The 26,403-nt window shown below is 34.0% G+C and overlaps 8 protein-coding genes and 1 non-coding gene across 9 annotated transcripts in view; 5 read left to right on the forward strand and 4 right to left on the reverse strand.

Annotated features, from left to right (window-relative positions):
* LOC104759193 (mitochondrial import receptor subunit TOM40-1-like) overlaps positions 1-21,681 on the forward strand; it is a 58,348-nt gene extending 36,667 nt beyond the window's left edge. Inside the window, exons 9-10 of the mRNA XM_087495253.1 lie at positions 21,351-21,434; positions 21,532-21,681. Coding sequence (XP_087351379.1) covers positions 21,351-21,434; positions 21,532-21,681 — 234 coding nt within the window. The remainder of the gene's footprint in view (positions 1-21,350; positions 21,435-21,531) is intronic.
* On the reverse strand, positions 70-2,679 carry LOC104755554 (bifunctional UDP-glucose 4-epimerase and UDP-xylose 4-epimerase 1). Its single transcript, XM_010477954.3, has 9 exons — positions 2,065-2,679; positions 1,767-1,816; positions 1,544-1,679; positions 1,341-1,442; positions 926-1,153; positions 722-803; positions 555-637; positions 372-463; positions 70-292 (listed from the first exon to the last, which is right to left on the reverse strand). Exons 1-9 carry the CDS (start codon positions 2,260-2,262, stop codon positions 208-210), a joined length of 1,056 nt encoding a protein of 351 aa, XP_010476256.1. The 5' UTR covers positions 2,263-2,679; the 3' UTR covers positions 70-207.
* Positions 5,493-7,648, reverse strand: LOC104755555 (protein PARTING DANCERS). The gene is made up of 8 exons (XM_010477955.3): positions 7,499-7,648; positions 6,758-6,885; positions 6,577-6,665; positions 6,392-6,487; positions 6,210-6,304; positions 6,090-6,130; positions 5,910-5,993; positions 5,493-5,765 (listed from the first exon to the last, which is right to left on the reverse strand). The coding sequence occupies exons 1-8, from the start codon at positions 7,566-7,568 to the stop codon at positions 5,616-5,618; spliced, it is 753 nt and encodes a 250-aa protein (XP_010476257.1). The 5' UTR covers positions 7,569-7,648; the 3' UTR covers positions 5,493-5,615.
* LOC104755556 (uncharacterized) lies at positions 7,817-11,696 on the reverse strand. The gene is made up of 13 exons (XM_010477956.3): positions 11,203-11,696; positions 10,345-11,104; positions 10,135-10,270; positions 9,924-10,044; positions 9,751-9,840; positions 9,367-9,666; positions 9,102-9,281; positions 8,908-8,994; positions 8,760-8,831; positions 8,576-8,668; positions 8,397-8,504; positions 8,148-8,216; positions 7,817-8,040 (listed from the first exon to the last, which is right to left on the reverse strand). Exons 1-13 carry the CDS (start codon positions 11,449-11,451, stop codon positions 7,966-7,968), a joined length of 2,340 nt encoding a protein of 779 aa, XP_010476258.1. The 5' UTR covers positions 11,452-11,696; the 3' UTR covers positions 7,817-7,965.
* LOC104755557 (uncharacterized) lies at positions 16,266-16,772 on the forward strand. Its single transcript, XM_010477957.3, has one exon. It carries the CDS (start codon positions 16,388-16,390, stop codon positions 16,613-16,615), a length of 228 nt encoding a protein of 75 aa, XP_010476259.1. The 5' UTR covers positions 16,266-16,387; the 3' UTR covers positions 16,616-16,772.
* On the reverse strand, positions 17,143-17,338 carry LOC147923346 (U2 spliceosomal RNA). Its single transcript, XR_015588029.1, has one exon. It is a non-coding gene; the product is annotated as a U2 spliceosomal RNA (small nuclear RNA).
* An 848-nt stretch (positions 21,682-22,529) lies between the features above and the next one.
* Positions 22,530-24,462, forward strand: LOC104759194 (uncharacterized). The gene has a single exon (XM_087495288.1). It carries the CDS (start codon positions 22,530-22,532, stop codon positions 23,508-23,510), a length of 981 nt encoding a protein of 326 aa, XP_087351414.1. The 3' UTR covers positions 23,511-24,462.
* On the forward strand, positions 23,563-24,462 carry LOC147923347 (uncharacterized). The gene has a single exon (XM_087495292.1). It carries the CDS (start codon positions 23,563-23,565, stop codon positions 24,409-24,411), a length of 849 nt encoding a protein of 282 aa, XP_087351418.1. The 3' UTR covers positions 24,412-24,462.
* A 225-nt stretch (positions 24,463-24,687) lies between these two features.
* LOC104755558 (uncharacterized) lies at positions 24,688-26,146 on the forward strand. The gene is made up of 3 exons (XM_010477958.3): positions 24,688-24,845; positions 24,943-25,255; positions 25,819-26,146. The coding sequence occupies exons 1-3, from the start codon at positions 24,803-24,805 to the stop codon at positions 25,865-25,867; spliced, it is 405 nt and encodes a 134-aa protein (XP_010476260.1). The 5' UTR covers positions 24,688-24,802; the 3' UTR covers positions 25,868-26,146.
* Positions 26,147-26,403: the final 257 nt, after the last annotated feature.

The following is a 26,403-nucleotide window of genomic DNA, read 5'->3' on the forward strand; positions in this document are numbered from 1 at the left end:
GTTCAATATGTTTTCCAATACATTAAATCCATTGATCTGAAATTGGTTTTGAGAAAAAGTGAAAATTCATTTAGAGTCAAACCATTTATTCATTGAAGTAAGAGAGTTTGGATATATGTGGAAAATAAAGAACAAGTATATCATATGTATAATTCTTTCTTTTTAGATTTGAGTAATTAGAAATGGTAACTTAAAACAGGAGTAAATTCAAAGCTTCTTCTGGTAACCCCATGGATTGTTGTTTGCCCAATTCCACTGATCTCTGCACATCTCATCCACTCCATACATCGCCCTTTGAAACCAAAACAAATTGATTAGAATCAATCTAACCCCTAAACCAATCATGTTAATGGTAAAAGAGTTTAACTTACTTCCAGCCAAGTTCTTTCTCAGCCTTCTCTGTTGAAGCATAAACTGCTGTTGCATCTCCTGACCTTCTCGGACACAGCTTGATCGGAATTTTCTGCAAAAGTTTTGGTTTTACCATTTTATTAAAACAAACCATTACAAAAAAAGTTTACCCTTCTGATTTCCATTTAGCTATTTTTTTTTACCTTGCCCGAAGCTTTTTCAAAAGCTGATACCATTTCTAACACAGACGTTCCTTGTCCAGTCCCTAGATTGTAAGCGGTACAACCTGATATTACAATAACACATGTCTGAGATGAATCCATCAAATCAAACTAAACTCTATTAACAGTTAACTGTGTGAGAGACTCACCAATCTTTGGATCAGCAAATAGCTTCCTGAGTGCAGCGATATGGCCATCTGCCAAATCCATCACATGGATGTAGTCTCTTACCTGTTTCAACATTCTAAAATGATAATCCATATCTCATCTTCTTCTTAAAGGCATCCAAAACGTCCTTTTCAACATATCATCAGAAAACTGAACAAGAGATTTGGGGTTTGATTTGTATTTACCGCACTACCATCCTTGGTGGGATAGTCATGTCCGTAGACATTGAGTTCAGGTAGACGTCCAACAGCCACTTGTTGAATGTAAGGCATGAGGTTATTGGGGATGCCCTTTGGATCCTCACCAATTCTGCCACTCTCATGTGCTCCCACAGGATTGAAGTACCTCAGCAGAACAATTCTCCATTCTGGTTCCGCCGTGTGAATATCTCTAGCTATTTCTTCAAGAAAGAGCTGCACAAAAGTAAGGTTGTGAACCCACCATAACGTCTAACATTTGAGCACTGTTATCTTTTTTAAGGCTTAAGAAAGGATTCTTGGCTCAGGCAAGTTTTGGGAACATTTCAAGGTATCAATCACAGTTTAGCCAACTTTTATAAAGAGTTTCCAAAGGTAGTTTGAGGTTAAAAGCTCGATATACCTTAGTACGACCATAAGGATTCATAGCCTTTAATTCAAAGTCTTCCATGCAAGGAATCTTTTCAGGTTGTCCATAAACAGTGGCAGATGAAGAAAACACCATCTGTATGTTCCAACGACACATCAATTTGCATCCCGACCAATTTAAAATCCAACAAGAAAGAACTTAAAAAACATTTCTGAAGTTTAAGAATCCTGTCTAACCATTTTGCAGTTGTACTTAGCCATAGTCTCATATAGATTGATTGTTCCGAGCAAGTTATTGTCAAAGTAGCGGCGAGGGTTTCCAACACTCTCACCCACAGCTTTAAGACCCGCAAAATGAATCACAGCATCAAATCTGTTACCTCACAAGAAAAAGAAATCAAGCCAAGGGTCAGAGATCCAAAGAAGCTATGAACTCTACAGTTCACTTGATATAACATACCTCTGCTTGGAGAAGAGTTTCTCAATGTCCCCTTTGTTTCTTAGATCACCCTACAACCAACCAACACCAAAATGTTCAGGCTATCGAGATAAGTTTACGAATTTGGAAAAGAGAATCGAATCCTCTGTTTCAAAACAGAGAAGAGACTCTTATAAAGAAACCAATTTCCATATCCAGAGAGCCGAAAAAAAACTTAAAAGAACAGACCAAGTTATAAATACAATCACATAGCAACAACTTCACTTCACGAAACAAACACCTTCATAGCAAACAGAGTATACGAAAAAGCAGAACATACCAGATTGAACTCGAGCTTCTTGGAGAGATCAGGACCAACAAGCTCCCTAACCCTATCGACAGCTTCGATAACAGAATTATCAAGATTATCGATGATAGAAACCTTAAACCCTTCTTTCAAAAGCTGAACAACGGTATGTGTTCCGATGAATCCAGCACCACCGGTAACAAGAATGTTCTGCTCCACAGAAGAACCCATTTTCAAAGACTTCCAAAGATTATCAAAGAAACCCACTTGGCAAAATCGATTCTTTTTGGAACTAAAAAGGAAGAAAAGAGAAGAGAAGAGAACACCGAACAGAGCAGAGCAAATGAAGATGAAAAGAGAGAGAGATGAGAGTTGGGTCCTTATTTAATGATATTTTTGTAGCTTTCTTTACAAGTTGATAAGAACGCACGCAAAGCTAAAAAAATAGGAATAGGAAGATGTTTTTGTTGGTTTTCTAAAAAAAGGGCAGTGATGATGATGATGACAAGACAACGATGATGATCCTTTTAAGTGTGTGTGTGTAGACGAGAGATATGATAGCTTTGATTCCTCAATTTTCAGTTACGCATCGATCGTAAACCCTTTTTTGTTTTTGTCTCTTTCTTCAGCGGAAATAGTAATAAAGATAAGTCCTTTTTGTTGTAATGACATTTTTAACCTATTTTTTGTAAAATGAATTAACTACCAAATCTACCTATAGGATTATGGGAAAACAGGGAGTAAATTAGTAATTTAGGATAATTTTCTACTGTTTAAGATAAGATAATCTAATTATACTGTCCTTCTTCGTTTACTATTGTCTAAATTAATTACTGATCGATAATGATATAACACGCTAAAAATTGGATAGTAACGTTGTCCAATCAACATTTTTGGTTATTTTTCTTTTGTTAAAGTTTGTCCACAACATTTATCTTTAACCATAAATAAGAATGTGACAGAGACAGCAGAGATCTACACAGGTAACTTTACGATCAAATTGATGACTGGGATCATAATATCTACAACTTTATTATTTTAGGTACCCAATTTGGGTACAGTTGAAGTGTTTCGGTGTTAAGAGTTACCAAATATACATTTTTTTTAACAAAATATATCTTAATATAGATACTTTTTTTGAAAGAAATTTCGTAACACGTTAATGCATCAATTTGCAAGTAGGAATGGTAAATTCCTCGAATTTCATAACACACCATGTAATTTATTTTACAATAATTGACACAAATTGCGGGAAAAAACTCTTTTACGTGAGAAAATATGTGTTGAGTAGATGAGATTTTCGATCCGGATAACATTAAGTAAGAACACAAAAACCCCACCTAAGATATGCAAAGCTATTCCACGTGGGTTTTGTTAGCATGTCGTTTTTACTTAATATCAACGAAACCCGGAACCCATAAACCTAAACATCAACACAAGTATACAAGTGTGGTCATTTATTGTGTGCTTAACTGTCAGCCTTATCAATCAATCTACCAAACGTTTTCATAATTGAATTTGGTGTGCTACTTCGAGTAATTACTACAAACATCAAAAATATTGGTACCCATCTTTATTCACTGAGTTTAGATACTAAACATCATCTAAACACTTTAACAGGAACAAATGTAAGTAAAGAAGTGAGTCCTGTTAAATAACTATAGCTGTATTTATTATTATAGCTATAGCAAAGAACTACGAAGAGAGTATTTGAGTGGTGTGCCTTTCGACACTGTTACAGCCAAGAATAAGATAGAAAGTTTTGAGAAGTTATGAAGTTTTATATGGAACCAAGAGTTTAGATGATGGGTCTGTATTTATTATTTATTATATGCGTGGGTTTAAAATTAATATAATAAAATATAATTATATACTTCTAAAGGAGTTTAGTAACTTATTGATTAAATTGATTATTTAATAGTTTATATTACATAAATATTCTTTTAAATATGTATCTGTCAAAACTTGTACAAAAATTACAAAAAATTCCCTCAATTATGGTTTTATAGCATTCTTAGTTCCTTCAGTAGTTTTTCCACTGTCCAACAAATGCAAGAAAACTTACCTATTATTTATTATGTTATTTAGATTATTTATTAAAATAAATATTATTCATGATGATTAATCGAAAACTAAAGACGCTTTTCCGAGATGATCGATGAAGTCATATATAAAAATCATATGGAAAATGATTCAATTATACCAGTATAAGTGAGAACAAAACCTAACTTATATATATTTACAATTCACAATAATTTGATTTTAATAAATTAATATAAACATATTATATATATATATGTGTGTTAAATAACTGTATACTGATAAATGATATATGATTAGAATACTATTAATAAGTGAATAGAAAATTGAAAAATAGTTACATAATAAATTCATGTAAATTATTTATTTTAAAATAAATAAAAAATAAAAGCAGAATAGAAAATACGCGACATATCTTTAGTATAACAAGTAAAATTGAAAATAAAACTATACATCTTGATGTTTACAATATAGGAATAATATTTATGTAGTACTAATATCCCAAAAAAAAAATGAAAAACAATTTAGATGATAGAAAAGTTAAATATTTCATCATATTTTAAAACAAAAATATCACATATATATCATATCTTACATATATATATCATACACACATGTTGAACTTCTTATAAACATAATAGCATATGCTACACACATGTTGAAATCTTACATAAAGTATATAAGAATTAAAAAAATATAATAATTAAATATTAATATATTTTATAATCTATTCTATTTTTTATTGTCATTAATCATTCATTAGAATGGTATAAATACTATGGAGGTGAAAAAAATAACATAAATACAAATAAATAATTGCAATTAATTAAAATTTAGTGCCTTAAAATATGGATATAATTATAAATATGAGAGTTACAAAATATTTGATAGAATATGTAAGTTAATACAATATGTGAAAAATTCTTAAAAATAAATATATTGTGAATAAAGAACTGATTTTTTGGTTTTAATATAAAACTTTGAAATTACTATAAATATAAATATAAATATGTGACAGGAATTTCAAGCTAATCAAATTGTAATTTAAATATACATTTTTTCTCTCTTAAAACAAAATATGTATTCAGCTATTACTCTATAAATATTTATAAATTCTATATATTAAAATATATTTTAGTTTATTATAATTAGAGTGAATTACAAAACAAATTAATAATCATATCATGTGAATTATTTCTATTAAAGTGAAGAAATAAAACAGAAAATTATTATTGGCAATTATAGTTTAAAAAGTAGAAGAAAAATTGAACATCTTATAATATACTGTATTACTTTGATTCAAGTTGTTTTTTTTTTACAGATGTTAACTATTTAGGTGACAGGTGTCAAGTTTTAGAATGAATTTTTAAATAAACTCTATATCAAAATATACTTTAGTTTATTATAATTAGAATGAAATTAAAAAATAAACTAATAATCATATTATGTGAATTATTTATATTAAAGTGAAGAAATAAAACAGAAAATTATTTATTGGAAATAAGCCAAGAGTTGTGATCGTACAACTGTTTCTGCAGTCATCATCAGTTGAATTTGGGGGTGAGGTAGAACTCGGGATCTTGGAAAAACTTGGTGAGTGTCTCGGCCTTTTCAGAGGAGAGATCTGTGTTTGCTAAAATGTCTTCTTTGGATGCTTTAGCGATTGCTTCGATTGAACCTATAGCTTGGTATAGCTGTAAGCAATGGGAACATATGTAAGCACGCAGAATTCATAATGAAGCGACATGAATCACAAACAAGTTTAAAGTTTGAAAATGTATTAATAGTATCAAAAGTGCAAGTTTATCACTTGAGCAGCTCATAAGTAAAGACATTACCGTGTTTGCATCATGTTTGTTAATGTTGGGTATTGATGTTACAACTCTGATGAAAATGTCTGTATCCTGCACTGTTCGCTTTCTCTTCACATGAAAGACAAAAGAAAGAAAGAAGCTTTTGAGAAGGCCAAACCAAACATTGAAACCGATCTTTAGAGGGAATGATCTTTGACAACCTACCTCAACCTTGACTTTAGACGCCACCTTCTGCTGCTTACACACTGCAGCTCAAATTTCAATCTAATCAAAAAAAAACCATAGGAGGGTATCCTAACTAACAGTAAACGAAATGAGACTTACCCCCACGAGAGTGAGCAATCTTAACAATCTTCTCGAATCCCATATCAGCATCAGTGACTTGTATAAATGCAGGTTTCCCAAACTCCATCTCATATCTATGAAAAGATTTATCGAGCTTCAGTTTCGGCAAGACAGATAAGCAAAATGGTGCAAAGTGAAATAGATGGGTAGAGACCACTCACTGGAAGTAAGATCGCAAGAAAGAATCACTCTGCTCTTTAGTTGAAAGTGTGGCAACAACATAAAGTTGCGAAAATTGTCCTTTCAGCCTCTTTACTCTACAAAGGGTTTAAGTCAAAGAAATCAGAAGAAAACAAACAGAGAGACATATAGGAGGCTGTCATAGAGAGAGAGAGAGCTCATGGACCTGCTGAAGATGGATGCAACATTGGAACAATCCCACTTGGTCACAAAAACGAAAGCAACAGAAACACCCCCACAGTTGAAGATCAGATCCTATCAATTACAGAAAACAAGTGGATTCTTTAAGCTAATTTTAGATACAACCCTCCAAAATAAATCTAAGCAGAGAGGGGGAGGCACATTACAGGTGAAATCGAGACAAAGTTAAGACGGAAAGAGTTAGAGCGAAGAAACGAAGATACGAAACTGATCAGTGAAGGTTCTTGTCCATCTTTCCATGCCTTGCTCATCATACATACACCAGCACCATTCCCTGCCATTTTTATAAAATCAGAACACCAGAATTGGCAGATATCGTGAATCAATCACAGTAGTAACATGAATTTACGAAACATTAAGACTCATCTATCACCCAAAAAATAAGGGGATACCTCGCAGTAATCAAAACACACATCGTCTACACTAGCGCACTTATCGTATATTAGAATTAAGCAGATAGAGAGTCTAATCAAAGTTTGATTCAAGTTGATCTGATCCGAATTCGCAAATATTGAAGGCGAGGAGTACTCGTGTTTCTTCTCTCACAAATCAGAACACCATCCATAGATTCTATTATACACCATAATTGGCAGATCTCGTGAATCAATCCAAGTTCTTATCCAAAAAAATTCAAAAATCACAGTGGTAGTAACATGAATTTACGAAACATTAAGAGTCATCTATCACCCAAACATCAGGGGAAATTGAGCAGATACAGAGACAAATCAAAGTTTGATTCAAGTTGGATCTGAGCCGAATCGCAAATTTAGAAGGCGCGATGAGTACTCGAGTCTCCTCTGACACAAATCGACACCTAACAAACCCTAGACTCCTTATCTATGGAGTAAAATTGGAGAGTCCGGCTCAGGGGAAAGAGTGTAGTGTACCTAGATTCACGAGAGATGAAGGAACTTGATGATCTGTTGAGACACTGTAGCTTGATCCCGCCATCGCCATCGACGAAGAACCTCAGAGAGAGTTTTTGAAAGACGAAAATATTTTTGGCGGACGACCCAAAAAACAAATCGAAAATTTTGAATATAAATAATTAAGGAAAACAATGTAAACCGGTTTTATTTTTGTGTCCCACATCGCTCTGACTTTGGTTTATCATAAACCGGTTCTGAGTTTATATATAAAAATAGATGGTTCACAAGTGTGGTATCTGACTTGAGGTTGAAGAAGAGAAAGAGGAAGAAGACACATAAAGGAGAGGTGATCCTAGCTTTTTGTGGGGGTAATATTGAGTGTGCAAGTTGTATTACATTAGATAATCAAATAGCATTAACCCTTTGAGAAAAAAAAGCAAAAAATGTTTTTGGTGGAATTGCTCATTCCCTTCCTCAATATTTTCTCATTCTACTCTGTTGGTGCAAGACATGATTGTAGATTTCATCTCTTCTTTGCTCAACGATGCTTCAACAATAATCTGCAATTAACCAAAACAGTCCAAAAAAAAGACTGAATCATCCAAGATTCATAAACAACAAACCATTATATAGATTAGAATCTTTCTCTTTCTTTCTTTGTTTTTACCTCTTGTACTCTATTTCCAGCTCGAGCAAGCAATTTGTATTGGTTCTCAAACATTGGAGCCATGTACACCTACAAATAGAGACAGAAACGAAAACATAACCACCAGAGATCTTCGACGATTCAAGACCAAAACATAGAAACTTTACATTTTTTTGCTAAGGAAGTCACAACAGTGCTAAAATCTCAGCGGGTTGGTCTGTTAGATGTTTTCGTGTTTAGTGTATGCATTTAGGCGATTAAACTGTGTACCTGAAACGTTGGAGCAAGACCCGGGCTCAAGAAGAAACGGCTTTTTGAAACTGATTGGATTCCTTCAACCCTTTCCAGCTCTTTGATCAGAGATTCCACATCAGGCCACTGTAGAAGAAAGTTTTCAGAAACCCCGTAATAATGGTTTGATCACAAAAGTCACAAAATGTCTTTAATACCTCAGTGTCGAGCTCAGCTGCTTGTAATCGTCCCCCCAACTGATCATTATCACCACCAACTACAGATTCTAAGGCTTCAGTTAGAGGATCAGGCTGCATAAAGACATCAAACAGGTTTAGATTATATCAAATGAGTATGAGTTACCAATTGCTACAAGATGATTTTTTGAGAGATCTTTCTCACCGTGATTTCTTTTAACGACAAGAAGATACGTTCAAGAGCAAAATCTAGCTGGTGCACTTTCGCTTCCACAATCTGATAACACCAAAAAAGAAACGTTTGTCAAACAGTTTTATTCCTTAGCAGTGTTTATGATAGTTCGAGATATTACCTGACCAATCTTGAAATATGAAGCGGGGTCTAAAGTTGCATCCCATGAAACTTCGGATTGGTGAACCAATGCAGGTACACCTTCTAGCTGTTTCAACCAGACTTTTTAGTTTTACACAACAAACTGAATTCTGTTCTTGCGGGTTTTATTAGCAAGAAGCTACTACAAAGATATAATAAACTCTGATATAGTACCTCACAGAAAATACCAAAATAGGTAATTTTCTTGATGCAGCATTTCACAACATCCCCAACACCAAGCTTAGCCATAAGATTTCGTTTTTTCTCAACTTCCTCTTCATTTTCTCTCGGCCTCATCGAAAATATAAGCTTCCTTGTGTTTCGATTAGCCATAACAACATTCACTTTGATTTTCTGCATTGAGTTAAAAATGTTTAGGGAGGAATAACAAGCATTTCTATGAATGATAATAAAAGTTACAAGACTTTTTTTGTCAAACCTGGCCAACATAAGATGACAGGAACTTCTGCTTTTCTCTGTCATATACCATAAGAAGATCCTCCAGCTTCATATCAGGAGAAACTTCTCCATTGATCGTTGTAGCGACTTCAGAATCTAAGCTTGAATTTGGAGATGGAGCTTTACTCGTGACATCTTGACCTCCAATTACTCCAAGGTTTTGTCGATACAATGATGGATCTACACCTTTTCTTCTTAACCATGATTCAAATGCGAGAAATTTCCATTTTGCTGCTAGGTTCCGGTAAGGTAAAAATCCGATCAACGATCCATATGAAACCTGTAAAAAGGGTTTTAAAAGAATACAAATTAACTAACAAAGAAAAAGGACATGAAACCAGAAATGAGTACAGATCTTACTTACAGCAAAGCCTCTTGTGCTCGAGCTTATTAGCTCAACATCCGCGCGTAATTCTGTCTTAACTAGAGACTCTGCCTTATTCCAATCATTTTCCTAAAAAAATCACACAAAACGAGTTGATGATAGGCCTCTTATCTTATGAACGAACAAATAGAAAAAGAGTGTTAGTTCTGAACCTCCAAGGAAGATCTGGTAGGAGGGCCCTTGAGCTCAACAGAAACTTGACGACCTTCATGGTTCACAATTAACGGTTGTCCACTGTTTGAAACTGATGGCTCCGCAGAAGACGGATCTAATCTATAACAAAAGTAACTAGTCAGTCAAAACTCGAAGAAAGGAGAAAGAAAGCACGATTCCTCACATTCAAGATACTAAACCAATATCAACCTTTGTGGTTTCCCTTGTAAAGAAGCTTCTACGATGGTTTGAGAAATTGGTTTCGAAGGAATTCTCACGAGTAGATCACTGTTAATGGTTTTCTCCTCAGAGGACCCCGAGGACATCTCGCTGTTAAGCTGCATTTCTTGATAAAACAACAAACATATGAATCAGCTCCATGTTAGCGTATTTGTAAAAAGTCTTAGTTCATCTATATACCAGTTGGAATTGAGTTATTTTCTGTCTCTGATGATTCCACAGCTCCGCCTCCACTAGCTTCAACTTCCTCTTCTACGTTCTCCGGTGCTTCTGGCTCCTGAATTGACTTGTTTTCTATCTCTGATGGTTCAGCAGCTCCCCTATCCCCAACTTCCTCTTCTAAGTTCACAGCCACGGGCCTCGCTTCTGGCTTCTCCAAAAGAGTATAATCTGAATATATTCCAGCTTCTTGGTCTCCTTCCTTCATAGTTAACCCATCAGAGAGAACCTTACCTTCAGCATTTTCGTCACCCATATCCACACTCACTGGTTCAGGTTTTCTCAACAATGTCATGTCACTAAACCTCTCATTCTCCCTCTCATTCCTCATTTTCAGAGTCAGATTCGGTTTCAACCGCAACTTAGACTCCTCATCATCATCATCATTACTAACATAAAACGAACTCGGTTTTCTCAATATAACATTAGGCAACCTCTGCACCTTAGGAGCAGCAACTGGAGGAGGAGGAGCAACAGCCTCCAGTGGCTTCTTCAGAACAGGGTTTGGCTTCTTCACCAAAGGCTTTTCGAACTTGACACCGTCTTTCAAAACAGGCTTTACCAATTTCAATCCATCCAGTGAACTAGATTTCTTCTTCTTCTTATCTTTTGACCAATCCAATGGAATCTCTTCAACTTCAGCAATTTTACCCTTGTTCTTGTAGAAAGACTTCTCAACTTCATTGAAAGTAGCCTCTGGATTCACTTTTCTAGCCACTATCTGTATTAAAATTTCACCATAAACCATAAATAATTGAATTTCTCATTTCAAATATACTCAAAGAACCGTTTTTTTTTTTTTTAAATAAAGAATCTCACCTTAGCCAAAGTCAATTTCGGGTCTTCTCCGAGTAAACGTCCGAATTTGAGCTCCATTTGATCCCATTCGTTGAGCTTAGGCTCTTCCCTTTTCGAAGCAGAAACTAAAAACCTCTTCTCTTTAGCTACTAGAGTATCCCGGTCTCTTCTCACTCTAACCCTAGAAGGAAACAACGGGAATTTTCCGGCGAAAGAAGAAACAGTTGCGGCGGAAGCGGAAGCGGAAGAGGATAAGGCGAGAACGTCCATTTCCCGATTAAGCCGAAAGATAATAACTTATCTGAATGAGAATCATGGGTTCAATCAAAAATCTCGAATTTTCTCGAGTGAGACAGTGGCTACTCTACTAACGCTCTGTGTGGAGTAATGGTTACAGAGAGAGAGAGGAGAAGAAATGGTTATGGCGGATGAAGAAGATGGAGCTTCGTTTTATCAGTTTAGCTTTGCAATTACATATTTCGCTTTCTCGTTAAACCATTGAGGTTATGACACGTGGTTGATGATTGAGCAACTAGAGAAAATAGCGATTGCGGTTTTTACGCCGTCCCGTTTTTTTGTTTTAGAGATGAACTTCACGTCGTTTTTACTCTCCTTGAACGCCAAACCGTTTTCTCACCTAGACGACGTAAATTCCTATGAAAGCTTAGGGTAAAAGCGTCATTTAACTGAGACGTGAGAATAAAGAAAGACAAGGAGCGTTTAGTGGAGAAGCCAGAGCTCGAGACACAAATTATTTTCATTAATGTTCTTAATGTCTAATCAGATTTATAACGGAAAAAAAAACTAGTAATTATTCAAATAAATAAGGATAATAATTATTCTTAACTCATTCATAATATTTTGGGTATGAGTCAATCTCGAAATTTCCAAAAAAATCGTTTAAAATGCCGTTATTAAAAATCATTTTTCATAAACAAACTATAATTATCATTTTCTAACAAAATGTGGGTTCATAACCATTATTAATCAAATTACACTTATTAGACATCAAGAAGCAAATATTTGTGGATTTTTGTTTAGAGGTGGTAATTTCAAGTTTGATCAGAGAAAAACAGTTTATTAATGAATTATAATATTCAAGCTTAACTTGATATTTTTACAGAATATGATAAATATTTAACATAGAAAATGACCAAAATACTCTAATTTATTTTAAAAAAATAAAATATATATTTAACATATTTATAGCATACCACAGATTAAATATAGTGAATTATATATGATAAAATGAGTTTTGATTTTTATAATGGACGACATGTTAAATGTAAAATGTTAAGATGATATGATGAGATTGTTTAAAACTAATAAAAATATCAAAAAACAGTTTAATATATAAAAATATAGACAATTTTTGTACAAAATAAAGTTCTAACCAGTGCAATAGTATGAGTATTCACTATTCATCTATTCACAATTTCAATGGGTGAATCTTGTGTGACAAGTCTTGAATTGTGGTTTTTCAAAATTGGTGAATTGTTTAGTCTCAGTTTCTTATATTTTCTTGACTATTGACTTGCAAATACACATAGAATAAAGAATTCTAAGACAGAGAATAGAAAGTTAAAAATGCTTGAAATCTTGTTTTTTGTTTTGATCCAGCAAGGCGTAATCAAGATGGAGCTGCTAGGGGGATGATTTGCCGCGCGCCGCCTCGTGTGCAGGAGGTCCCTCCGACTCAGAGCTCTTTTGCGGCGTTTGCTAGGGAGATCGCATCCGTCGTAACACAAGCTTGTCTCGTCGTGGGTCGTCGTCTAATGGTGGTGGTCCCGACGCCGTTTAGTTTGGATTTTTGTGGATCCTGTGTTCTCTGCCTTTTGTTCTTCATACGGTTTGTTGGATTTTGGTTCGTTTCATTTCAATGGGTTAATCTTAATTTGTGTGACATGTCTTGAATTGTTGTTTCTCAAAATTGGTGATTTTTGTTTAGTCTCAGTTTCTTATGACATTTTGACTTGCAAATAAAGAATTCATTGTTTAGAGATGCTTGAAATCTTGTTAGAAATTTTGACTTGCAAATACACCTAGAATAAAGAATTCTAAGACAGAGAATATAAAGTTAGAAATGCTTGAAATCTTGTTTTGTGTTTTCTGAACTAGAATCCTTGATTCATCTTATCTGAACTTGTTTGTTTCTCATAATCATTAATCAAATGATACATACGTTGATTAAAACGAAACCAATATGAACCGATCGAAAAAATATTATTATATACTTTAAATTTCGTGCATAGAGTAGTACTAATTAAGATAGTAGATGTGTGTGCAAGTAATAGAGCATGAAAAGGTGATTAAAAATAAAAAATAAAGAATTCTAAGACAGAGAATATAAAGTTGGAAATGCTTGAAATGCTTAAATTCTTGATTCATCTTATCTTATGTTGTAAATGAAGTCCACAACATTAATGGATCTGAGTTTGTTTTAGTATTTAGTAATCATTGACTCTTAACGTTATAACTACTAATACTAGTAATACCACATCTTCTTATAATTAATCAAAAAGATTATCTATCTACTATTATCATAGCTAAACTTAAATGGTATTCCGATTGAAAATGTTCAATAATCAACAGTACCTAGCTAGGAGATGTATGTAAACATGGCTATATACATTGTGTTTACTTGTAAAGATTAGCTATATATATATATATATATATATATATATATATATATATATAGCAATAATTATTGGCTATATAGTAGTAATAGCGTATGAGAGAGAGAGACTCATCAACGTTTCTATGTGAAAATGTACACATTGACAAGACAACAAAAATAATGGAGTTTTGTTTTGTTTTCTATTTAACATATACATTTTTTTTTAAACATACAATACAGTGAGTTAGTGATCATTACCATCAATAATTTTAATTATTTACATTATGTTTTAGGAAAATGTAAGCAATTTGAAACTAAGCCTACCATACAATACAGTGAGTTAGTGATCATTACCATCAATAATTTTAATATGTTATATTATATGATACTTTACATTAAAACTAAGCCTAGCAATATAATTTAAATTAACGGGAATATAAAAAAATTGTAATATATTTATCAAATCAATTTTTCTTAACTCTCATTCACATCCAACAAAATTGTAATACATTTATTTTAGAATAATAATATTCAGTTTGTGATTCAACATATAACGATATAAAACTCACTATTTTAAAATTTTAATTCAAATATGTACTTTAAATATTTTTCTATATAAAAAACAAAAGTGATATTTTTATTTTATGTCTAGCTTTTATTACAAGGATTAAAAATTATAACTAAACCTAGCAATATATCTTAAACTAAGGGGAATATAAAACAAATTTTTAAAAAAAAAATATTTGAAAATATTATTTTAAAACTTTGATTGGACTTCATATGATTTTATAGAAAATACGTATTTTTTACTTTCAAAATAGTTTTAGTTTTTAGTTATTAAATATTTTAGGTTATGTGTTAGTTTATATGAAAAACCTAATTATACATTTAAATCACATAGTAAAATTTCATTTTTATTATCAATAATATTTTATTACTCAAATGCTCAATAATACTAATGAAAATTATTATTAAAGTTGAACAATAAAAAACAAATAATTTTAAGAGATATGTATAATAGATGTATGATTATATTTATATATAAATAAGTTATATATTTTGATATTGTATGATTTGAATAAATAAAGGTGTAAAAAATGTTAATGACATTTAAATTAATTCGTTAAGTTTTTTTTTTATGATTATCAAATAAATTAAAATAAATTAATATATATATTATTTTTTATCAATAATTGGGTCACAACTGGCCGGCCATTAACCAAATTTCTACATTCGTATTTTATTATACAACAATCCGCAATTGAACGAAATATTACCTAGTTATTATTAAAAGAACAGTATTAATCTATTAGAACCCAACATTTACGGTTTTCTGCTTCCTCTTTCCAAAGTAAATAATTATTACAAAACCTAACAGTTATCCAATAGCAAAACCACGATCCCTTTCTCAACCTCTATCAGTTAAAATTTCAAACAATTACTCGCATATATATAATCAGTTAGGCGTTTTGATGATGGAGCAACTAGAAAAAATAGCGATTGCGTTTTTAAGCTTTCCCGTTCTTTCGTTTAAGAGATGAACTTCACGTCGTTTATACTCTCCTTGAACTTCAAACCATTTTCTCAGACAGAAGACGTAAATTCCTTTGAAAACTTAGGGCAAAAGTGTTATTTAACTGACACGTGAAAAAATGAAGAAGGACAAGAAAGAAGTAAAAGAGAGGCGTTAGGTTCGGCTCGAACAGCTAGCGGTTTTACACTATACACTTGTCGCTCTCTATATAATCATCTTGTGGGTGGGTGTGGCATCTATGGATCATGGTTTTTAAGGCTCCTTGGACAGGTTTTGGATTTTTGACGAATATAAAATTCTGATAACGTTTCTAGTTTCACATGTTTTAGTAAGATTCTCAAGAATCCCAAGCACATGTAATATCAAAATGGTGTAGTTTTTTTTTTTTTTTTTGTATTTTGTTTGAAGAGAAACGTCATTTTATCGCTTCGCTTTAGCCGTTATTATAATGGGACCTATTGTGATATACTATAAGGATTTCTCTTGAAATCAATTATAACGTATAGTTTCGTTATTTGTATATATATTTATATTTTATTCGACTCAATATAAGTAGATCATGCGTACACGTGATGTAGTAAAATTTGTTTAATGTATGTATTGAGCCGAAAAAAGATCATCGAAGAATTGGTTTTATCATGTCACACCTTTGAAAAGGAGTCCATGGAATCCATAAAAACTAGGTTCTACAAATTAGTTATCTATTTATATTATTTCACAAAAAGAAAAAAGAAAAAAGAAAATTAACCAACATTCAACACGAGTACACATCTAGAAAATATCTTTTACGGAAAACATTTAAAATAAATCTGTCTAAAGTTTTTTTTTTTTTGAAAAAGAAATCTGTCTAAAGTTAGTTAATAATATATGTGCCAAAACATGTAACGTATAACGCCCACAGTTTTACCCCCATTTATAAATTGTTATTCACTTCAACTTACACCTCAACAAACTCCAGATCAAAACAAGTACTTGTTTCATAATCATTATAATCCCCTAAAAAACACCCGCAAAGGTTTTCTTCTACTTCTTCTTGGATCCTTTTCTACAAACCAATGGATGTCTTTATATCGGAAGAGTATGTCAACCGCCGGAGAATGGAGAAAACAGCTGCCTCCGCTTCCGGCAAAAACATGATGTTAGGCTCTGGTTCAAGCAAGAGACCGGAGAAGAGAAATAGTAGTAATCCTCGGATGTCGGCATCTCGGCCGGATAATGAGTTTCTCGTCACCGGTGGTGCAGGTGTTTATGAGAGTTTTGTGTTCCACTGCTTCTCGCCGTGAAAACCACCAAAGCGTTCGAGTTTAAGTGTTCAAAAGCGCATATGCATGGGCAGTTATTAGTTGTAGCTCTTGTATGTGTTGGTTTTAACAATCTACTTCAAGTTAGTACATTGTTAATTTATAAATTCACAAATCACAACCCTTTGAAAAGCATAAAGTCTGAATGATGGTGTGTGACTCACAACTATAGAATAGACAAATTACAGAAATTAGATTAAAATTTGTCAAATAAAAATTGAAATATTATTTAATGACATGATTACTTTAATCATCGAAATAGCAGTATGATAATTATAATAATATATAAATTGGTACAAACAAACGTTTAGAACTACAAAATTATACAATTGCTTGCGAAATCAAAAAGTTCAAACCAATAAATAATAATGGAATTAAAGAAAAAAACTCTGACCAGTGGAACAAGCTAATGACTGGCTATTTCGAATAGAACACTCCATTGTGTTTGGTGATTGCTTACTGGTTTGCATTGGTTCAGTTTGTTTTGAAAAATTTGGACTAGTGTTTTGGTGAGGTGTGCCAGGCCTTCACAGTAGTGCAAGACGAAGGCGACACGTGAGAGTCCAATCAGCAAGCTGACATGGTGAACTCTCCCCCATAAAAAATAGAGTTAATATCGTGCAGGTCGATGACCCACATATCAGATATTAAACTGATAAGAACAGATACTACACTTGATCTTAGCCAAAAGGCCGAGAAAGGTATGATTTAAACAATCGCTCCTGAACTGCATTTTATATCCCTCATGTGAGAGCGAGCGAATACTGAACTCTCGATGTGGGACTTTGAAAACCTCATTCGAGAGGTGTAATCAAGTATTTAAAATTCCGGCCCAATTTCAAGTATTGAGTGAGTATTTAGGTTAATTGGGCTAATTCTCAATACTAGATTCTCTAATATTTACATATCCCTTTATATAATCACAAACTATGAACTAACTAAAAAATAAATATATAAAGGGATATGTAAATATTAGAGAAACTAGTGCTGGAGAAATATGAGATATGATATGTGTGTGTAACTACTATATATGTGTATGTCTACGAATGTAGTTAGAGGTGTCAAACGGGCCGGCCCGCGTCTATCTGGGCCGTCCGTGGCGGGCAGTTTCAATTGCTTGGACCGCGATGGGCCGGCCCGCTAAGCCCGTTGGACCGCGATGGGCCGGCCCGCTAAGCCCGCAGACATAAAAGTTATGTTCAAGCCCGCTCCGCTAAGCCCAGCGGGTTAACGGGTTGGCCCGCGGGCCTAAATAATATATTAATAAAATAAATAAAATTAATAAATTATAATTTTAAAAACAGTTTTAAATAAAATTAATGTTTATATTGATTTTTATATATGTTTTAATTTTTTATATTAAATTTATTTGTGTTGTCACATAATTTTAAAAGATATATGTTTAAAATAATATAAAAATAGTTATATATGTATATTAAATATTTATTTTTATTTAATATTTGAAAACCGCGGACCAATCCGCCAACCTGCAGACATAACGCGCTATAACCCGTAATCCGCTTGTGCTAGGCCCGCAAGATCCGCTTTTTAGTGGGCCTAATATTTAGTGTCCATGCTCGCCTCGCAGAAGTACTATTTGGACTAGGCCCGCGGGCATAGAGCTCGCTTGACATCTCTAGATGTAGTAGTAGTACTCCATATTGGTTAGTTTTGTATATAATGATTCGTCACTAAACAACAAAACTCTTATCTCCTTCCTCGAAACACGAAAATCTTTGTATCTCAAAATATTGGGATTAAATCAAAATTTGGTTGTGTTATGGGCTTATGGCAACATGTTTTACCCCAAATTTTATCTTCAATATTGATTTTGATCTATGACTTTAACCAACATCGTTTTGATGTGTACATAGCCACACTCTACATTAGCACCGCTAAAACGAACCAAAAAGGTTGAACCAGTGCGGGCTTAAACATATTATATGCCCCTGGGCAAATAAAAAAAAAATGTCCCTTAACCTATAGAAAAACATACTGATTTTTTTTGGGTATTTTTAGTTCATATAAATTTTTTTTTGCCTCTTTCTAGCTTACAAATTTTTTTTGTGCCCCCTTAACTTACAAAGTTTTTTTTTTGTGCCTCTTTAACTTATAAATTTTTTTTTTTGCCCCTTTTCTTATACGTATATACCCCGTTAATTTATGTACCCGGGACGGATCTTACCAACCTAAACGGATAATTAAACATCTCTGGATGGATTTTTTTGTATACATATTTAGACCAAACCGATACTAAACCGAAAACTGAAGTATTATATTCAAAATATCCAAAACTCAATAAATACTTGAATCATCCAAAAAATAATAATTATAATATGTAAACATAAATTCAAAAATATTAGTTTTGCTTACATGCGAAATAACCAAAATAATCAAATAGTGTTATAGTTATATTTATATAACCTAAACAATCTGTTTGCAAAAACTGAACCGAAATTCATTAAAACTAAAAAGACAATTTTAAATATTTAATGGCTAGTTGGGGGAAAAATATTCGATATGAATTAAAACCCTATAAAAAAATTTTGGTTATCAATTTCAATTATCTTAACTGATTTGGACCAAAAAGAAATCCTTTAACGAACAGAACATCCCAAACCGAATAAAAAACGCGGAATTCCCACACCTAACTAAGACCGAACCGGTAAAACCAACATTGGTAAGACCGAACCGGAGAAAACCAACATTGGCACAATTACAAAATGTCAAAACCTTTGCAAGACCAAAAAAGCACAGTTAAGAGTAGGCCTGGGCACTAATACCCGTTACCCGTATTCGACCCGTTACTCGGCTCTTACCCGTCCCGAAAAAAAGGGTATCCGCAGCTTTAAGGTCGAGTAAAGGGTATTATAATTATATTACCCGTGAGTAAGGGACGAGTATAGGGTATTAGTTTAGTTTTCAATACCCGTCCCGTTACTCGGCCCTTTACCCGTTTTGCTATCCGACCCGTAAATACCCGTTAATATTTTGTATTATTATTAGTATTTATTATTAATTTATAGAGTTAGAGTTAAAACCTAAGTTCAACTTAGCCTAACTGAATTAATATATTATTTTTATTTTCAAAATTCGTAATTTTATAATTTTTGGAACTATATATTGCATAAATTTATGAATTTTTCATTTTTTGGATTTCAAAAGATAAAATTATTATTGCGATTATTAATATTTTTTTATCGGGTACTCGTTTTCCGGGTAATAATAAAGGGTCGGGACGAGTAAAGGGTCAACTATTTTTTACCGGGTACCCGTTATTTAAGGGTCGAGTATGAGTAAATTTTTTCTGTTACCCGTTAGGGTCGGGACGAGTAAAGGGTCGGAGAAAATTCAAGGGTACCCGTCCCGTGCCCAGCCCTAGTTAAGAGGGTTGTCCCCAAAAAAACAAAAACCCCTTTAGTTCTTCAGTTTCTACCTCGAGACAATAATGGCAGCGATGGCTGCTGATCTCTTACCACCGTCTACGACGGCTCATACTCAAGCTTCATGACTTTTCCATTAACAACAATACTGTATTTGTCAGCCTGCTTTTAACCTAGTATTTCCATCATTCTCTATTTGAGCAATTGCATTGATCAGAGTGTTAAACGTGGTTGTGTCGTCAGGCTCATACCCAAGCTTCATGACTTTTCCCTAAACATCCATACTGTATTTGCATCATTCTTCTATTATTTTACGATTTTTGTTTTTTTTTTTTTTGTGGATATTAATTTACCTTTTCTCTGCGCCTTTTTTTTTTGTTTTTTTTTTCTCTGCGCCTTTTAGTGTATACAATATTTAAACTTTCTTCTACATTTCCTTTTCTCTCTTTGGTAAAAGCCTTGCGTTGCAAGCAAAAAACTCAAACAAACTTGAAGAAAACCTTTTAGTTCTCCGTCTCTACCCCCATCACGATAACGGTTGTGATGGCGGATCTCTTACCACCGCCTACGACGGAACAAGCCGATGAGAAAGTTGATAACTCGAACCTCACTTGTCCTGTTGGATATGAAGATGTCGATATAGAAGCTTACAGTTAAGTATATCATAAATCGCTTTGCCGATCAAGATTTTTTCTTTTCTTCTAATATTTTCTTTGCTGCAAGATACGAGACTGATAAGATGGTAATGTTTCTTCTAAGTCACTTTATTAGACAGCTTACAAACCCGATACGTAGAAAGTGTCATATTTTATAGGATTTTTTGCCATTTATACAACGTTATTCTTTGTATATAAAAGAAATATATACATGTCGTAGAATTTTGTAATACGTTTTACAATCCGTCTTTTTACAATCAAGTTTGTAAAATTTTAATGAATTATACTATTACATCAAAGAGACCAAACCTATCTATAAAAATTTAAAAGTAATGTATATGTGTGTGAAAATGTTTAGAAGATAGTATAAGAGTTAAATAGCGTATTATTTTTGACTTAATATGATTGGTTTATATTTTTAGAGATTGAGGGTAAAATTACCAAAAAATGGTGAGTTTAAGAGATTATGTTTGGCTGAAAACCTGATGAATTTATTTATCAATCATATTAAGAACTTTTCTTTATTGACAGGTTACATCTGCCCAAGTTCTTAGCAATGGTAAGGTATTTATGACCTATGTTCATAAGATTTCAAATTCGCCTTTCTCATTTAATTTTATATTTAAGCTCAATGAGATGATAATCATGATACATATGTATCTTTCTGCTCATAATCAGGTTTCACTCGCCACTGATTTTGCGTACAATTGCTTTTCAAGAGATGTTGAAGCTAGTGTTGGATATGACTGGAATTCTAAACAGGTAAATATTGCTATTTTTTTAATAGATTTTAATGGAATGGAAAACAATGTCTTCTGTAAATCCGTTTTAATTCTAATATAATGAGCTTTTGTTTCAGTCTCGTGTCCAGGGAAAGATTGATTCTGACGGTGTCGTATCTGCACTTCTTGGAAAGGAATTATATATGGGACTCGAGTGTCTTCTATCTGCATATTTGGATAATAAGAACAAGGATTACAAGCTTGGTTTGTTCTTAACATATGGTTAAGAACTCGAGTGTCTTATATCCGTTTTTTTTTCTATGTATTCTCTTCTTATTTTTTCCTCTAAAGCATAACTAAAGCAACATTTTAATCTTAATAGTAAGTTAAGACTACGAATTAGCTCTGCAGTAAAAGACTTAATAATTATAAAATCTAAATTATTCTTATTTGTAGTAGCTTACATACCTAAATTAAAGGTTATTAAAAACCAATCACACATACAATGGAATTAATGCAACTTTGGTGACCTTCGATTTGTCATTTTTGGTGCAACTTTGGCTATTAAATAAATTTTCTTACATCACGCGCGTGTACGGGTCTACTTATATAACAAATAACGAAATTATAAGGTAGACAGTTAAAATAATTGGCTAAAAGCAAAGCAACAAAAGGGATGACGTTTCTCTACAAATTCAAACATAGTAAAACACAAAAGGTTGAGTGCATCGTCGAGGTTTCCATAACAATTATACAGTGAATGTCTTATAAGTATAACATAACAATTATATAGTGAACGAACCACAACTATATAATTGTTAAATAATACTACGTTAATTAGAATAATAATACTGTGATTCATATGTTAAATTAAATCAATTAAAAAGACTGTAGTAAACCATTTTGTCAACAACTAAATTATTATGGAAGCAGAGGAGGATAAAGATAACCGGTTTGATACGAACCGGCTCTCGTTAAGCCGGTTATAGAAAGCATATCGACGAACACAGTCATCTGATTCTGAGAGATTTTAGGTTTACCAATTCCATTGCTTCCTCCAGGAATTAGAAGAAGCTGATACATACACTCAATTTTATTTTTATTAAAGAGCTTTCAAATTCTATAATTGTGGGTCATGAAGGGATTGGTTCAGACACGTCTTCCTCTTCTTCTAGAGAAAGCAGGTACTCCAAGAACTCATGTTTTCTTGTCTTGCTGCGGACGAGAGTTTTCTGGTTTCAGCGATAGGAATCTTTCTTATAAAGAGAGATTGAGAAGTGGGCTTTTAGATATTAAGGAAGAGGATGCTGTTGATCTCTTCCAAGACATGATTAGGTCTCGTCCTCTTCCCACTGTCATTGATTTCAATAGATTGTTTAGTGCTGTTTCCAGAACAAAGCAGTATGATCTCGTTTTAGCTCTCTCCAAGCGAACGGAGTTGGTTGGGATTGCGTATGACTTGTACTCTCTGAATATTCTCATCAATTGTTTCTGTCGGCGTGGTAGAGTTTGTTTCGCATATTCTGTTTTGGGGAAAGTCATGAAGCTTGGTTATGAGCCTGACACTACCACATTTAACACTCTACTCAATGGCTTATGTCTCGAGGGAAGAGTCTCCGAAGCCGTGGGATTAGTTGATCGAATGGTAGAAATGGGACATACACCTGATCTCATAACGATTAACACTTTGGTCAATGGACTTTGTCTCAATGGTAAAGTCTCTGAAGCTGTGGTTTTGATAGATCAGATGGTGGCAAATGGTTGTCAGCCCAGTGAAGTTACATATGGACCGGTTCTAAATGTAATGTGCAAGTCCGGGAAAACTGCCTTGGCCATGGAGTTGCTCAGAAATATGGAAGAAAGAAAGATCAAGCTCAATGCAGCCAAATACAATATCATCATTGATGGGCTTTGCAAAGACGGGAGCCTCCACGATGCACTCAACCTTTTCAATGAAATGGAAGTGAAAGGGATCAAATCAGATGTTATTACGTACAACACTCTCATTAGAGGCTTTTGTAATGCTGGTAGATGGGATGATAGTGCGCAGTTGCTCAGGGATATGATCACAAGGAGAATCACCCCAAACGTTGTCACTTTCAGTTTTTTTGATTGATAGTTTTGTGAAAGAGGGAAAGCTTTTAGAGGCCGAAAAACTGTACAAGGAAATGATACGACGAGGTATAGCTCCTAATACTATTACATATACTTCTTTGATAGATGGGTTTTGCAAGGAGAACCGCCTGGACAAGGCAAACCAGATGCTGGACCTGATGGTTAGGAAAAAGTGTAATCCTAATATCGTGACGTTTAATATCCTCATAAATGGATATTGTAAGGCTGGGCGGGTTGATGATGGTTTTGAATTGTTCCGCAAAATGTCTCTGAGAGGACTGGTTGCTAATACAGTTACTTATAACACCCTTGTCCAAGGGTTTTGCCAATTGGGAAAACTTGCGGTTGCCAAAGAACTCTTCCAAGAGATGGTTTCTCGTGGTGTTCATCCTGATATTGTGACTTATTCTATTTTGCTGGATGGGTTGTGTGACAATGGGGAAATAGAAAAAGCATTGGAAATTTTTGAAAAAATACAAAAGAGTAAGATGGATCTTGATATTGGTATCTATAATATTATTATTCATCGGATGTGCAATGCTAATAAGGTGGATGATGCTTGGGATTTATTCAGAAGCCTCCCCCTCAAAGGAGTGAAGCATGATGTCAAGTCATATAACATAATGATTTCAGGATTATGTAGGAAAGGCTCACTGTCTGAAGCAAATATGTTATTTAGGAAAATGAAGGAGGAAGGGTGTGCGCCAAACGACTGTACATACAACACACTAATACGAGCACATCTCCGAGGTAGTGACATAAATACATCAGCTGAACTCATCGAAGAAATGAAGAGGTGCAGGTTCGCTGCTGATGCTTCGACTATAAAGATGGTTATGGATATGTTATCGGATGGTAGATTGAACAAAAGCTTTTTGGATATGCTTTCTAAGAATGTATAAACATCATTGCTTTCTCTGAACATTGAAAGATAAAAGTCTTTTCTAACACAATCCTGGAGTTACATTATTATATATAGCAGCATTTGATATATACACAACATGTTTTCCTTTATTAAAAAAAAAGCTGATCGTCCCACACCAAAATACAGAACCATTCTTCTTCTTCTCGTAAAATCTCCGGATACGATGAGAGGTCTTTAAAGTCAAAAGGGCTTTTAGAACAAACATTTTCGGCCCAAAAGTCCAATAAGAACGTGAGTAGCATGATTTACACGTGACTTTACTTAATTGAAAAGGTCCCCCCCCCCCTCCTCAAAATATCTCTTTTCTTTTGTTTTTTCCGATAATCCAAAAACTCTCTGAATCGAATTGAGAGAGAAAGAAAAAAGAAATGAGCTACGAGAAAGTCCCACCGGAATCGTATCCTCCTCCAGGTTTGTTCGATTCGATTCCCTTCGCTTTTTATTTTCCTTCTGATTCTCTGATTTTGATTCGATTCTCAATTCTATTTTTGTGATTTGACGAATTTAGGATACCAATCTCACTATCCACCACCGGGTTATCCATCGGCACCACCGCCGCCGGGATATCCTTCTCCTCCGTCGCATCATCACGAAGGATATCCTCCTCCACCTCATTCTCACGGAGGATATCCGTATCCACCACCGTCTTCGCGTCCTTACGAAGGCGGTTATCAAGGTTACTTCGCCGGAGGTGGTTATCCTCATCATCATCAGGGACCTCCGCCGCCGCCGCCGCCGCCGCAGAACTACGATCATTGCCATCACGATCATCACCATTACCAAGATTCTGACTCTGGTTGCTCCTCTTTCCTCCGTGGCTGGTTCGTTTCTCTCCCCGCCTTTTTAATTACTTTCCAGTATCATTGTTTCCATTTATGTTTGTTTACTCAAAGCTGTGATTGAGGTTTATGTTGGCTTTGTTTTTTGGATGCTCTTTTCACCAAAATTGATTGATCTGTGATACTTTAGGAGCAACGTGTGGGGTTGAAAGGATCACTTGTTAATGTTGAACCAAGTGTTTTTTGGTTTCTGGAATTTGGGAAAATGTTTTGAACAAATGATGCTGATCAGAACCAGATTCCACCTTTGAGTTGATTTGTGTATGTTAGTTGAATTTTGGACAACTACTAGGAAACTCTCAGACTTACTTGACTTCCTTTTCATTTTGTTTGGTGGCCATCAATCGGAATTAGTTCTTCTAAGGAAGGTTCTGATGAGTTTAGAGCTATTCATTCATCGCCATTATCTTCTGCAGCTTTTCTTATGCTCACTAGTAACAGAGTTGTGATTCATTTCTCAAGCAGCCAGCCTAAATCATGTTGTTACCACTTGCGATTAACTTTTTTTTTTTGTTTTTTTTTTTTGGCCGGGTTGCAAATTTTAGTCTCGCTGCTCTCTGCTGTTGCTGTGTGTTGGAGGAATGCTGCTTCTGAGAATGCCCGTCTCTGCGGATTTCGTCATTTTTATATCTCCAGTCGAAGACATATGCCATAAGTACTCTCTATGTCTTCTTATGTACACTACTATATCATGTTTCATTGTCTGTTAATGTTTGACCTCTTTGTTTGAGAGAGTGCGCTCCTCCAGGTCATGGATGGATGGATGGATGGATTAGACAAAGTAGGTTTCTTGTGAATGTTCTTTTTGTAATTTTAATGTGATATTTTGGAAAACATGTTTGCTATTTTATCCAGATTTCACTTTCTTTCAAAGGCTGAATTATATCGTAATAATATAATGCATATCATTATTAGTTATTCCCTCTTTGTTCGTTCAATCCACAAGTTTGATAAAGGCAACCCTATATTGAAGGCAGATCAAAACAACAGCAAACTATGAGCACAAAGAAAAGTAGGTGTTGAAAACATATGCAAGTTTTCACAGAAATCAGTTTTTGTCTGAAGAACCTAAAATTGAAGAAAGAGCTAACGAACAAATATCAAATGCATGCCCTAAAACAAAAACAAAC

The sequence above is a fragment of the Camelina sativa genome, chromosome 17 (assembly GCF_030686135.1).
Source record: "Camelina sativa cultivar CO46 ecotype springtype chromosome 17, ASM3068613v1".
Taxonomy (NCBI): Eukaryota; Viridiplantae; Streptophyta; class Magnoliopsida; order Brassicales; family Brassicaceae; genus Camelina; species Camelina sativa.

Coding starts and splice junctions, on each gene's coding strand:
- LOC104755554 (XM_010477954.3), bottom strand. CDS start 2,262: ATGGGTTCTTCTGTGGAGCAGAACATTCTTGTTACCGGTGGTGCTGGA. Junction 1,154..1,340: donor ATCCTTATGGTCGTACTAAG/GTATATCGAGCT, acceptor ACTTTTGTGCAG/CTCTTTCTTGAAGAAATAGC. Junction 293..371: donor GAGAAAGAACTTGGCTGGAA/GTAAGTTAAACT, acceptor TTGGTTTCAAAG/GGCGATGTATGGAGTGGATG.
- LOC104755555 (XM_010477955.3), bottom strand. CDS start 7,568: ATGGCGATGGCGGGATCAAGCTACAGTGTCTCAACAGATCATCAAGTT. Junction 6,666..6,757: donor ACTTTGTCTCGATTTCACCT/GTAATGTGCCTC, acceptor TGTAATTGATAG/GATCTGATCTTCAACTGTGG. Junction 5,766..5,909: donor ACAAACATGATGCAAACACG/GTAATGTCTTTA, acceptor CATTGCTTACAG/CTATACCAAGCTATAGGTTC.
- LOC104755556 (XM_010477956.3), bottom strand. CDS start 11,451: ATGGACGTTCTCGCCTTATCCTCTTCCGCTTCCGCTTCCGCCGCAACT. Junction 11,105..11,202: donor CGAAATTGACTTTGGCTAAG/GTGAGATTCTTT, acceptor ATTTTAATACAG/ATAGTGGCTAGAAAAGTGAA. Junction 8,995..9,101: donor ATTTTGGTATTTTCTGTGAG/GTACTATATCAG, acceptor TGGTTGAAACAG/CTAGAAGGTGTACCTGCATT.
- LOC104755557 (XM_010477957.3), top strand. CDS start 16,388: ATGGATGTCTTTATATCGGAAGAGTATGTCAACCGCCGGAGAATGGAG.
- LOC104759194 (XM_087495288.1), top strand. CDS start 22,530: ATGAAGGGATTGGTTCAGACACGTCTTCCTCTTCTTCTAGAGAAAGCA.
- LOC147923347 (XM_087495292.1), top strand. CDS start 23,563: ATGATACGACGAGGTATAGCTCCTAATACTATTACATATACTTCTTTG.
- LOC104755558 (XM_010477958.3), top strand. CDS start 24,803: ATGAGCTACGAGAAAGTCCCACCGGAATCGTATCCTCCTCCAG. Junction 24,846..24,942: donor GGAATCGTATCCTCCTCCAG/GTTTGTTCGATT, acceptor TGACGAATTTAG/GATACCAATCTCACTATCCA. Junction 25,256..25,818: donor TCCTCTTTCCTCCGTGGCTG/GTTCGTTTCTCT, acceptor TGCAAATTTTAG/TCTCGCTGCTCTCTGCTGTT.